The sequence below is a fragment of the Danio rerio genome, chromosome 12, assembly GCF_049306965.1.
Source record: "Danio rerio strain Tuebingen ecotype United States chromosome 12, GRCz12tu, whole genome shotgun sequence".
Lineage (NCBI taxonomy): Eukaryota > Metazoa > Chordata > Actinopteri > Cypriniformes > Danionidae > Danio > Danio rerio.
The window spans coordinates 50,983,735-50,997,500 of record NC_133187.1 but is presented as its reverse complement, the minus strand read 5'-3'; the positions used below and the strand labels follow the sequence as shown (position 1 = coordinate 50,997,500).

General features: G+C 38.7%; 1 protein-coding gene across 4 annotated transcripts in view; it reads right to left on the bottom strand.

Moving 5' to 3' along the window:
• Positions 1 to 13,171, bottom strand: part of zgc:165653 — a 42,650-nt gene extending 29,479 nt beyond the window's left edge. Inside the window, exons 1-6 of one of the 4 annotated variants that reach the window (XM_073917268.1) lie at positions 12,746 to 12,926; positions 5,606 to 5,720; positions 4,550 to 4,669; positions 3,135 to 3,221; positions 2,381 to 2,468; positions 2,212 to 2,290 (exon numbers count right to left, since the gene is read on the bottom strand). In XM_073917268.1, coding sequence (XP_073773369.1) covers positions 2,212 to 2,290; positions 2,381 to 2,468; positions 3,135 to 3,221; positions 4,550 to 4,669; positions 5,606 to 5,720; positions 12,746 to 12,877 — 621 coding nt within the window. In that variant the 5' untranslated portion in view covers positions 12,878 to 12,926. 4 annotated transcript variants of the gene reach the window in all.
• Between the last annotated feature and the right edge of the window lie 595 nt (positions 13,172 to 13,766).

Below are 13,766 nucleotides of genomic sequence, written 5' to 3'. Positions count from 1 at the left end.
GTGTAAAGAGGTAATATCAGTGTAAATCCTGCGGTTATTCAGACATACGAGACTGCAGACCTGATAAACCCCAGCAGAGCCCTGCACTCCCGACTCAAATGACTGGAGGCTTTATATAGAGCTTCAGCACAGGAGGACCTGGCAACAGGCATTTAACAAGAACAAAAAAATACTAGTCTAATACAGCTGCAGCACATTGATTTTATAGCTTTCTGACCCCTTTATAACAATCAAATACATTAAAAATAAATACAGGCCACAACTGAACATTGAGAATAATTGGCGGTCTCCAAAATCATCCCAAGAATAAACTTGTGCTGCAGACATTGTGTCCACCAGTCACTTTAGTTCAGGTCAATATTAATTAAAAACATATTAATAAATGACTATAAAATGATGTTGTTAGGCTGCTGCACTTTTTTGTGTTGTCAATTGGATCATTATGTATAGGCCTATTGCTGTATGAGCAACGTTTACATATTTATAACCACCTAAGAGGAATTTGGGGGTTGCTGGCATTGTTATTTTAGGGGTCGCGGGCTGAATAGTTTGGGAAACCCCTGGTGTAGTGCACTGTTTAAACCCTGTGGTGTGTGAGCTGTGTGTCTCCAGCAGCCTCTAATGCTCAACATGAGTGAACTGTGTTTGTTGTATCAGACTTGATGCAGAAGCACTGTGATTGGCATTCTCCCTTTGGACGTGTCATCAGAGGGGGAAAGCCCCGCCCACTAATCTCCATCTCATTAGCATGTCCAGCAGCCCTGAGTGAGAAGCAGCCGTCTGTCCATTAGCCATTAGAGTGTTTGAGCTGCTGAAGATGATGTCAGCATAGACTAAGAGGATTACAGATGTGGAGGTGTAGATGAACAGCGACAGGAGCGACATAGACTGACAGAAGCATCAACACACTCACACTGAAGCACACCTGATCAGCACTCATAACACACAAACAGTGCAGTCGCTATAATAAATATGAGATTGTTTTCTCTTCTGGCTGCCGTCTCACACTGTTGTCCTGATAACACCATTGTGGAATAAATAAATGACCTGTTGTACTCTCCCATTCACTGCGCTCTGAGTTTACCAACTATGACCTCTTACAATGCTGAGAAACACGCAAATGTGAAAAAGGCCATGAGTAATTCCTATTATTTTATTATTACACTGTAAAAAAAGTCCTGGTCCCTAAATTTTTAAGCTGAATCAAATTAACATTGAACTTATATTATGTTAAACTGACTTAAAACAGCATGCATAACTTATAAAATTAAGTTGGAACATGATTAACTTAGTTTAGTAAGTTACAATGACCTAAAAACATGCCGTCATTGAGCTTATAGTTTTTTACAGTGTATTACATTATATCTTATTCATTCATTCATTCTCCTTCAGCTTAATCCATTTATTTATCAGGGGTCACCACAGCGGAATGAACCGTCAACTTTTCCAGAATGTGTTTTAAACAGCGGATGCCCTACCAGCTGCAACCCAGTACTGGGAAACACCCATACACACTCAAATTCACTCATACACTATGGCCAATTTAGTTCACCAATTCCCTTATAGTGCATGTGTTTAGACTGTGGGGGAAACCGGAAGAAACCCATGCACGCCAACATGGGGAGAACATGCAAACTCCACACAGAAACACCAACTGTTTATACACACATATACAATTGCACACAGATGCACACGCATGCACGCACACACACACACAACAGAAGCAAGTGTGAGCATGTGCATGAGTGTTTGTGCAAGTGTGATTGTGTGTATGTGAGTGTCTGTGTATATGTGTGTATGTATTCCTGTGTTTATATATGCAAATGTGTTTGAGAATGTGTATTATGTGCGTGTTTATGTGTGTGTGTGTATGAGTGTGTGGGTGTGTGTGTGTGTGTGTGTGTGTGTGTGTGTGTGTGTGTGTGTTAAATTCCGTCAACTTTTCCAGAATATGTTTTACACAGCGGATGCCCTACCAGCTGCAACCCAGTACTGGGAAACACCCATACACACTCAAATTCACTCATTCAAACTCCACACAGAAACACCAACTGACCCAGCCGAGACTCAAACTCAAGACCTTCTTGCTGTGAGGCAACAGTGCTAATCACTGAGCCAGCGTGACATTAGACTGTTTGCTATATTATTCTTCTAATTGTTTAGTTCATTCCTCTCTCTGTTAGTCTGGAGCTCATGCAGCAGCACAGAGACCTTGTTGAGTTTGGAGAAGTCGATCAGATCCGGTCTGTGTCTGTGAATGAGCGCACAGAACGCCAGACCGTCCTTCCAGCTGAGAGAGCAAACACACAGCTTTAAACACACACCGTCGTCATCATCATCTTCATCTCAGTAAACACGCAGAGCATGTGTGAGTGTGTACCTGCAGTGGAAGTTCTGCACGTTCACGTTTCTGTACGGAGCCGTTTTCCTCTGACACCACAGCAGGAGACCCTCTTTAGCGGACGTTTCTGATACACACACACACAAACACGTGAGCAGACACATACACACACACACACACACACATATGCACATGCACACACACGCATGTTTACACACATACACATACACATACACACACACACACACACACACACACACAAATGAGCAAACGCATATACGCATGCACATACACACGTTCGCACACATACACATGCACATATACACACACATAAATACACACAAACACACACGAATATATACACACACATACACAAGCATACATGTGCACACACACGCAACCACATATATACACACACGCACACACAAATACAAACGCGCACACACAAACATATGCACATAATCACAAATACACATGCACGCATACTCGTGTACAAACACACATACATACAAATACAACTGCACACAGATGCATGCATGCACACACAAACACACACACACACACACACACAACAGAAGCAAGTGTGAGCATGTGCATGAGTGTTTGTGCAAGTGTGATTGTGTGTATGTGAGTGTCTGTGTATATGTGTGTATGTATTCGTGTGTTTATATATGCAAATGTGTGTGTGAATGTGTATTATGTGCATGTGTGTGTGTGTGTGTGTGTGTGTGTGTGTGTGTGTGTGTGTGTGTGTGTGTGTGTGTGCGCGCAAGCATGTTAGTGTGTACCTTACCTTCCACTGAGATGTCCTGGATGGCGAAGCGCAGGATGATGGTCCAGATCATTCCTAAAGTCATCTTTACATTCCCATCCACAATCTCTGAGGATCACACGCACCCACACACACACACGCACGCACGCACACACATGCACGCACACACTTCAGAACTGCATGACACTGTGCCAGTTTAACAGGCATGCAATATGCTAACATGCTAAAACATAGTAGCAAATCGCTAAATCATGCTAGCAATGTCTTACAACATGAGTAACTAACATGTGCAACTCCGTTTCTAACAAAATTCTGAACCAATAATGTTCTAAACATCCTAAAGCACAGCAGTATGTTAAAACATGCAGTCAGCAAGCTAAACATACAACTAGCATTCTAGCAGTATACTAAAACATGCTACTATGTTGTTTATTTGTACACGTTACATTTTGTCATTCTTAATCCAATGTATTAATTTAATTGTTATGTCCAAGACACGTTAGGATAAACAGCTGTTCAAGCTACTCATACATATTCCAATACTGACTGAATGCTCATATGAAAAAATACTACAGTAAATAATAGTAAATACGGTAGTGTGTTGAACCATACTGTAGTAAAATAACTTAAATAAAATAACAACTATAGTAAATGATCTGCTGTGGTGATTCTACAGTTGCTATGTTAACACAACAGCTATAGTAATTGATCTGCTGTGGTGATTCTACAGTTGCTATGGTAACACAACAGCTATAGTAACTGATCTGCTGTGGTGATTCTACAGTTGCTATGGTAACACAACAGCTATAGTAACTGATCTGTTGTGGTGATTCTACAGTTGCTATGGTAACACAACAGCTATAGTAACTGATCTGTTGTGGTGATTCTACAGTTGCTATGGTAACACAACAACTATAGTAACTGATCTGCTGTGGTGATTCTACAGTTGCTATGGTAACTCAACAGCTATAGTAATTGATCTGCTGTGGTGATTCTACAGTTGCTATGGTAACTCAACAGCTATAGTAATTGATCTGTTGTGGTGATTCTACAGTTGCTATGGTAACACAACAACTATAGTAATTGATCTGTTGTGGTAATTCTACAGTTGCTATGGTAACACAAGGACTACTTTGCAAACAAATGCCCAAACACTAGTTTTTCACAACTATACGGTATAATACAATACACAACAGTTTACTGTAGTAAAAACTAAAGCATACCACAGGGTTTATTAAAGTTGATCAGTGCACTATAGTTAATACAACAGTTTTCGGCTGGAGCAGTCGTTAACGAAGAGTTGTAAATACTGTAAACTTCACTATAGTATGATTAGAAAACACTAATCTGATTAAATGACTATAGTATTTCTTCATGTGGAGCATCTGAAAGAGAGTTCTGCATGACTGATGTGTGTACAGTAGAGCGTCTCTCACCCTCAGCACCGATGGACACCAGCTTGACCCCTTTACTGGTGATGTAGTCCAGAGCTTTATTCACGTTGGCTATTTTGTGGAAGCGCATCTTCCCTCGGTCAGGCTTGGCGAGTCTTTCACCTGGAGGACAGAGAATCCCACATCAAAAAATACTATAGTATTTCAGAATAAATATGTGTAAAGTTAATGCGTAATGTAATGTAACGTGTAAAGTGTATCACTCTGTATGCATATTATTATTTAATTTAATAACTCATTTTCAAATAAATGCTACAGCAGAATACTCTAGTATTGACTAAAGTGAACCGAATTTTAATAAATACTGTAGAATACTTTGGACTTTACTACAGTAAACTGTGGTGTATTGTAATATAATATACCCTATAGTTGTAGAAAACTACAGTATTGGCTCATCTGTATATAGTAATATAGTTGTTCTTGTGTTACCGTATCAATTATTATAGCTGTTCTGTTACCATAGCGACTGCAGAATCACCACAACAGATCAAATACTATAGTTGATGTGTTACCATAGCGACTGTAGAATCACCACAACAGATCAATTACTATAGTTGATGTGTTACCATAGCAACTGTAGAACTACCGCAACAGATCAATTACTATAGTTGTTGTGTTACCATAGCAACTGTAGAATCATCACAACAGATCAATTACTATAGTTGTTGTGTTACCATAGCAACTGTAGAATCACCACAACAGATCAATTACTATAGTTGTTGTGTTACCATAGCAACTGTAGAATTACTGTAACAGATCAATTACTATAGTTGTTGTGTTACCATAGCAACTGTAGAATTATCATAACAGATCAATTACTATAGTTGATGTGTTACCATAGCAGCTGTAGAATCACCACAGCAGTTCAATTATTGTAGTTGTTGTTATCGTAGCAACTGTAGAACCACCACAACAAATTAATTAAAGTACTTTACAATATTATGGCTGAAAAACATTATAGCATTGACTATAAATTACTATAGTATTTGTTTGGTGTGGGCTGTGATCTGCAGAAAGTGAAAGTGAGAGCTGATGTACCTGAGATAAGCTCCAGCAGCAGCATCAGCTTCAGGCCGTTACGAAAATCCTCCTCAATGTTCTCAATCTGCGTCCCTGCTTTCCGCAGATGAGAGTTACACCAGGCCGTGAATGTCTGACAAAAACACACACACAAACACACACTTTGTTAATGAGCAATATAGCATACTGAAGTTTACTTTACTGTCTACTGCAGTAAACTGTGGTGTATTGTAGTACAATATACCCTATAGTTGTAGAAAACTACAGTATTGGGAAATCGGCTTATATTATTATGTTGTGTTACAATAGCGCTTAAATGTGTGTCAGGACATGCTAGTGAAATACTAAATCATGCTACTAGCCTTATAAAATGTTAAATCATGCCAACAACAAATTAAAACATGATAAGACATATTAAAATGAACAGTCAACATGGTAAACAATACAAGCACAAGTTGAAAACATGTTTGAATATATTATCAACATGCTAAAACATAAATGCAGGATGCTAAAACATGTAATAAGCATGCTAAAAACATGACAAAATGTCCTAGTATCATGCTAAAACATGGTATAAAATGTCAAAACCTGCTGAAAACATCCTAAAACAAGATATAATAATGACAAATCGTGCTGATAACATGCTAAACATGGTATAGAATTTCAAAAGATGCTGGTAACATGCTAAAATGTGGTTAAAAATGTCAAAACATGCAAATAACATGCTAAAATAGGCTATAAAAATGTCAAAACGTGCAGAAAACAAGCTAAAATATGACATAAATATGCCAAAGCATGCGGATAACATGTGAAACATGCTATAAAATGCCAAGACTTGCTCATAACATTCTAAAACATGACATAAAATGTCAAAACGTGCTGATAACATGCTAAACATGCTAAGAAATGCCAAAAAGTGCTTATAACATGCTAAAAGACGACATAAAAATGTCAAAACGTGCTGATAACATGCTAATACATAATAAAATAATGTCAAAATGTGCAGATAACATGCTAAACATGGTATGAAATAAAAAACGAGCTGATACCATGCTAAACATGCTATGAAAATGCCAAAACGTGCTGATAACATGCTTAAACAAGCTATGAAAATTTCAAAACAAGCTCATAACATGCTAAAACATGGAATAAAAATGTCAAAACGTGCAGATAACATGCTAAAACATGATATGATAATGTCAAAATGTGCAGATAACATGCTTAACAAGCTATGAAATGAAAAAATAGGCTGATAACATGCTATGAAAATGCCAAAACGTGCTGATAACATGCTAAAACAAGACATAAAAATGTCAAAACTTGCTGATAACATGGTAAACATGCTATGAAATGTCAAAACGTGCAGATAACATGCTTAAACATGATATAATAATGTCAAAATGTGCAGATAACATGCTAAACATGCTATGAAATGAAAAACACAGGCTGATAACATGCTAAACATGCTATGAAATGTCAAAACGTGCTCATAACATGCTAAAACATGACATAAAAATGTCAAAACGTGCAGATAACATGCTAAAACATGATATAATAATTTCAAAATGTGCAGATAACATGCTATGAAAATGCCAAAACGTGCTGATAACATGCTAAAACATGACATAAAAATGTCAAAACTTGTCGATAACATGGTAAACATGCTATGAAAAGTCAAAACATGCAGATAACATGCTTAAATACGGCAAAAAAAAATGCCAAAACGTGCTTGTAATATGCTAAAAATATTACATAAAATGCCAGAGCCTGCTGACAACATGCTGAAACTTGACATTTAATGCCAAAACGTGCTGATAACATACTAGCAATGCTACAGATAAGATATAAAGAGAAATCATATATCATTTGCATTCTGACAGCAACCGGGAACTTTAGTTAATGTTGTCTCTACGTTACGAACAACAGTTCTCAAATTGATTGCCAATTGTGAATTGAATTGAACTGCTTCATCCCTGTTTACTTATAGTATAAAGAGCTAGAAAATGAAAGCATCAGAAATCTCAACACGAGTCTGAGTGTTTTGTGAGGACAGACACCTGAGGAAAGATTGATTTAACGCTCAAGATCAAAACAAAAGGCAGCCGAGCACAGAATGTCCGGTCAATGGCAGTGGGGTCTGTTCACTCATAAATCACACGTGCTCTGAAATACGAGACGGCCTATAAAGTGCAGTGACAGCCGATGACAGACACAGCTTGGCATCAGCGCCACATTTCCTCACACATTCACGACCATGGCTTCAGAGAAACAGCGAGGCGTTGAGATTAATCGCATGCACGAACCAGCACATCACATCCAGAGAAGCACAGCTGATGCGGGACAGGCCAAGGGTCAGCATACGACACAAATACAAGGACAATACATGACCAAAAAATCCAATCAAGGACACACTCAGGGGTGTTAGTGATCTCACTGGAGGAGCTAAATACTACAGTGCGTTTTAACTATAGAATACACCTTAAAGGGGATCATTTGCATATTTATCTATTATAGTAGGCAGCACGTGGCTCAGTGGTTAGCACTGTGACCTCACAGAAAGAAGGTTGCTGGTTCGAGTCATGGCTGGGTCAGGTGGCGTTTCTGTGTGGAGTTTGCATGTTCTCCCCGTGTTGGCGTGGGTTTCCTCCTTTGTGTGAATGATTGTGTATGGGTGTTTCCCAGTATTGGGTTGCAGCTGGAAGGGCATCGGCTGTGAAAAACATATGCTAAAATAGTTGGTGGTTCATTCTGCTGTGGTAACCCCTGATGCTTAAAGGGACTAGGCCAAAGGAAAGTGAATGAATGAATGAACTGCACATCAGCTGGAGTTGAAGATGTTTTAAGCTCAGATTCATCTCTATTAGCTCAGACACAACACCACAGAAACACGTGTCACATTTCATTACATCAAGCTCCATCTCTCTGTCAGACGCTGAAATACTATAGACTTCATTTATTCATTCATTCATTTTATTTTTGGCTCAGTCCCTTTATTAATTAGGGGTCGCCACATTGCAATGAACCGCCAACTATTCCAGCATATTTTTAACACCTATAGCACATGTGTTTGGACTGTGGGGGAAACTGGAGCACCTAGAGGAAACCCACACCAACAAGAAGAGAACATGCAAACTCCACACAGAAACACCAACTGACCCAGCCGGAGCTTGAACCAGTGACCTTCTTGCTGTGAGGCGATGGTGCTAACCATTATGTCGCAGTTTATAACAACTTTAAAAGAGTAAATTGCAAGTATATTTACATTTTTGTGTGAACTGTTCCATTAACTCAACATTTTCCCTTCTGTGGAAGTCAATGGTTGCAGGTTTCCAACATTCTTCAAAATATCTTCTTTTGTTCAACAGAACAAAGAAACTGAAAGATGCATAACCACATAAAGGGACAGTTCACCTAAAAATGAAGAAAAAAGGAAACATGTAACCATTTGACCTCCATAGTGTTTGATTTTCTCTACTATGGAAGTCAATGGTTACAGGTTTTCAGTATTCTAAAAGTATTTGCTTTTGTGCTCAACAGAATCAAGAAACTCATAGGTTTATAACCACCTGACAGAGTGTAAACAGTGAGTACATTTCAAGAGTTCACACTTAGATATTGTTTGACAACTGTTAGTAAGTTAGCAGGTTTGGCATGCTGTCACGGGAGAGAACCCTGAGCTCGGAGATAGTTGAGCCCAGGGCTCCCGCCTGGTCCATAGAGCAGGTGAGGGGAGTACGAGATCAGGTGGTTCTCGAGAGCTCCCCGTGGTAAAGGAGGAAAGGAGGAGAAGGGATGCAAACACTATGATGGGGGGTTTCTTCGGAAAACTAAGTTAAGGGAGTAGTTCTAACTAGGCTACTTATAGGGAGTTTGGATCAATCTGATTGGCTAGCTAATGAGTGTAGATGAGTGGCCAGCTGCAGTCATATCACGTGCTCCACTCGAAATTAGTTTGTAAAACTTCACTTAAATATTAACATTTTCCATTCTATGCAAGTCAGTGGTTACAGTTTTCCAACATTCTTTAAAATATCTTCTTTTGTGTTGAACAGGACAAAGAAACTCAAAGATTTATAACCACTTAAAGCAATAGTTCACCCTAAAAAAATAAGGATTCTGTCATTGTTTACCTTCCCTTTTTTTGTTTCAAACATTTATGGGTTTTGTTCTTTTTTGAATACAAATGAAAATATTTTGAAGAATGCTGGAAACCTGTAACCATTGACTTCCATAGCTTTTTTTTCCTTCTATAGAAGTCAATGGGTACCGGTTTTCAGCATACTTCAAAATATCTTCTTTTGAGTTCAACAGAAAAAAATGTTTGTAACCACTTGAGAGTAAATGGTGAGTAAATACATTTTTGTGTGAACTGACCCTTTAACTCAACATTTTCCCTTCTGTGGAAGTCAATGGTTACAGGTTTTCAGCATTCTAAAAAATAACTGCTTTTGTATTCAATAGAATCAACAAACTTGTAGGTCTACAACCACCTGAAAGAGTGTAATTAGTGAGTGAATTTAAATTTCAACTTTTTTATTGTGTAAGTTAATGGTTACAGGTTTCAAACATTCTTCAAAATATCTTCTTTTGTGTTCATGCAGAAGAAAGAATCTCATGAAGATTTATAACCACTTAAAGAGACAGCTCACCCATAAAATTAAAAAAGGAAACATGTAACCATTTGACCTCCATGTTTGATTTTCCTACTATGGAAGTCAATGGTTACCAGTTTTCAGCATTCTACAAAATATCAGCTTTTGTGTTCAACAGAATAAAGAAACTCATAAAGGTTTATAACCACTTGAGAGAGTAAATAGTAAGCGAATTTTTATTTTTTGTGTGAACTGACCCTTTACCTCAACATTTTCCCTTCTGTGTAAGTCAAAGGTTACAGGTTTCCAACATTCCTCAAAATATCTTCTTTTGTGTTCAACCATTAGATAGAAACTCGTGAAGATTTATAACCACTTGGGACAGTTTACCCAAAAATGAAAAAAAGGAAACCTGTAACCATTTGACCTCCATAGTGTTTGATTTTCCTACTATGAATGTCAATGGTTACAGGCTTTCAGCATTCTAAAAAATATCTGCTTTTGTGTTCAACAGAACCAAGAAACTTGTAGGTTTACAATCAGCTGAAAGAATGTAAACAGTGAGTACATTTAAATTTCAACATTTTCCATTATGTGTAAGTCAATGGTTACAGGTTTCAAACATTCTTCAAAATATCTTCTTTTGTGTTCAACTGAATTAAGAAACTCATGAAGATTTTTAACCACTTGAGACATTTCACCCAACAAATAAAAAAAAGGAAAACCTGTGACCATTTGACCTCCATACTGTTTGATTTTGTTTAGTAAGGAAGTCAATGGTTACAGGCTTTCAGCATTCTTCTAAATATCTTCTTTTGTGTCCAACAGAAGAAAGCAACTCGAGAGAGTAAATGATGAGTATATTGTAATTTTTGTGTGAACTGACCCTTTAAAGGTGCACCTTAGTGAAGGGTCGAGCGTTAAGGCACAGGTGAGCGAGTTTTTGAGTGTGTGTGACAGATGAATGCGGCATCAAGGACGGAGGATTAGTGAGAGAACTGAAGCTCTGAACACTGCAGATATAATTAGAGCATCACCATCAGCATCTGTCCACAGCTCTCACAATACACCCACAGCTATTGTTGGAGGATGAGGAGGACACACACACACACTGACACACACACAGAGACACTTACTCATGCACGCTCAAACGCAACCACTTACACACATACAAACTTACACACTTGCACACAGACACACACACTTACACATAAACGGATACAAAGTCACTCTCACACACACACACACACACACACACACACACACACACACACACGCACACACGCACACACACACACACGCACACACAAACTTACATAGGCACACTCACTTACTCACTCACACACACACACACACACAAACTTACACAGGCACACTCACTCACACACACACACACACACACACACACATATGCACACGCACGCACACACACACACACACACACACAATCACACACACAAACTTACACAGGCACACTCACTTACTTACTCACACACACACACAAACTTACACAGGCACACTCACTCACTCTCACACACACACACACACACACACACACACACACACACACACACACACACACACACACACATTCATTCACTTAACCACACACACACACACACTCATGCAAACTCATGCGTACTCACACGCAACCACTTACACACACACAACTTACACAGGCACACTCACTTACTCAATCACACACACACACGCACGCACACGCATACACATTCAGACATACACAGATACACAAACACACACATACACATTCAAACACACACGCACGCACGCACGCACGCACGCACACACACACACACACACACACACCACTGAAATCTCCATCAATTATAATCATTTTCGTCTTTATTATTTGAATTGTCTTCTAAATTCCTCATTTTGCTCTTTTCGTTATATTTGTTACAGCATCAGTTGAAATATTTAAAGAATACCAGTATTAAACTAATAACTATTTGCATTTCTTTGTTTTAATAACAATAAAATTATTTTTAATTGATGTTTTCAATGTAGATGATTTGATTTGATTTCCTTCATCTGCTTCCTCATCCGTGCTTTAGGTTGATTATTTATTATCAGTGTTTGTCTCGCAACTCATTTGCATTATTGAATAAACACCACAGAACTGCATAAAAGCAAAATAATAAACAATAAAACTCCGAGTGGATAATTAAAAATCGACAAAATGTGTAATAAATGATTAATTTCCCCTCGTGTCCTCGTCTGTGCTTGTCATGCAGAGTTCAGGTTTATTATTTTGACATTTATTTACTGATTTGTCATTTGAATATACATATTTTTCAGTAAATTAGCAAATATAATCAGACTTAAGCTGTGATTCATTATATTACACTACTAATGTGTGATGCTGTAAATAAACAGAAATTAATAGTTTATACTAGTATTATCTACTAGCGATACAGTGGTGCTCATTTGCATTAACTAATAAACAATACAGAACTTTATTAAGTGCATAAAGGCAAGATTATAAAGAAGACAACTTAAAGAGAATAATGACAAATAAACAGATGATGAAAGTGGAGCATCTGACCTTCCTCTGCTGTTTCTCCCAGGCGGGGTCCAGCAGCAGGTCTCTGTCCCACTCATCCTCCTGGATCATGTACTCCTCCACTCCATAACCATTATTATTATTATTATACTGCATCTCCATCATCATCATCATCTTCAGCTGCTGCTCTCTCTCTCTCTCTCGAGTCCCGCTGTGCGTCTGCGCGCTCACAATGCGCGCCACCGTGCTTTATAGCGCTTTAATGACGTCATCGCGCACCGGCGCTACAACTCCAACGACAGTATAAAAGAAAAGTACCAAAGATATTTTCATAACACAAACAGTATAAAGGAAGTAATATAACCATCAGCAACGAAACGATAACCTTCACATCAATCAAAAAAAATAGAAGCAAAGAAAATAAGGGTTAGCCTCACTTCAGCTTGCTGTCATCTTCACACCCTAAACGCTGCAGAATCACGTGACAGGCGCGGGGCTTCCCGCGGTCGCTATGCAACGCGTCTCCAACAGTCGAGGAGCGCGAGGAGAGTGAAAGAGGAGCCACTCCATAAAACACTAAATAAACAGTCTTAACTTATTAGTGTGATAATTAAGGATTAATTAACTATTCCTAATGTGTGAGGAAACACGCTATCAGACAGAGAATTCAGCAGAACAGCGGTAAGTGTGATCAACTCGTTCATGACAACAACACGATAGTAACGTAGTAATCCCTGCCTTATCATAACTAAAGTAGTGTGACTGGGTTTCTGCTGTAATATGAGCTGTGGTGTTTTGTTCAGCAGTGTTTGTAGTGTAATGGAGAGTTATGAGGAGTTCTCCAGCAGGACTCTACAGTCTCTGCTGTCCGCCTGCAGTTCTTCTCCTCCGCCGCAGAGGGCGCTGGTGTCCTCCTCACAGCTGCGCTTCAGCGGCAGGACCCTGCTGGAGCCCGTGGTGAGAAACAAACGAGAGGAAAATAAACATTATGCTCCAAACAGCACTCATTTATGACACAGGGAATTAATAAATAACCAAAAACAAACTATCAACAATGCTGGGT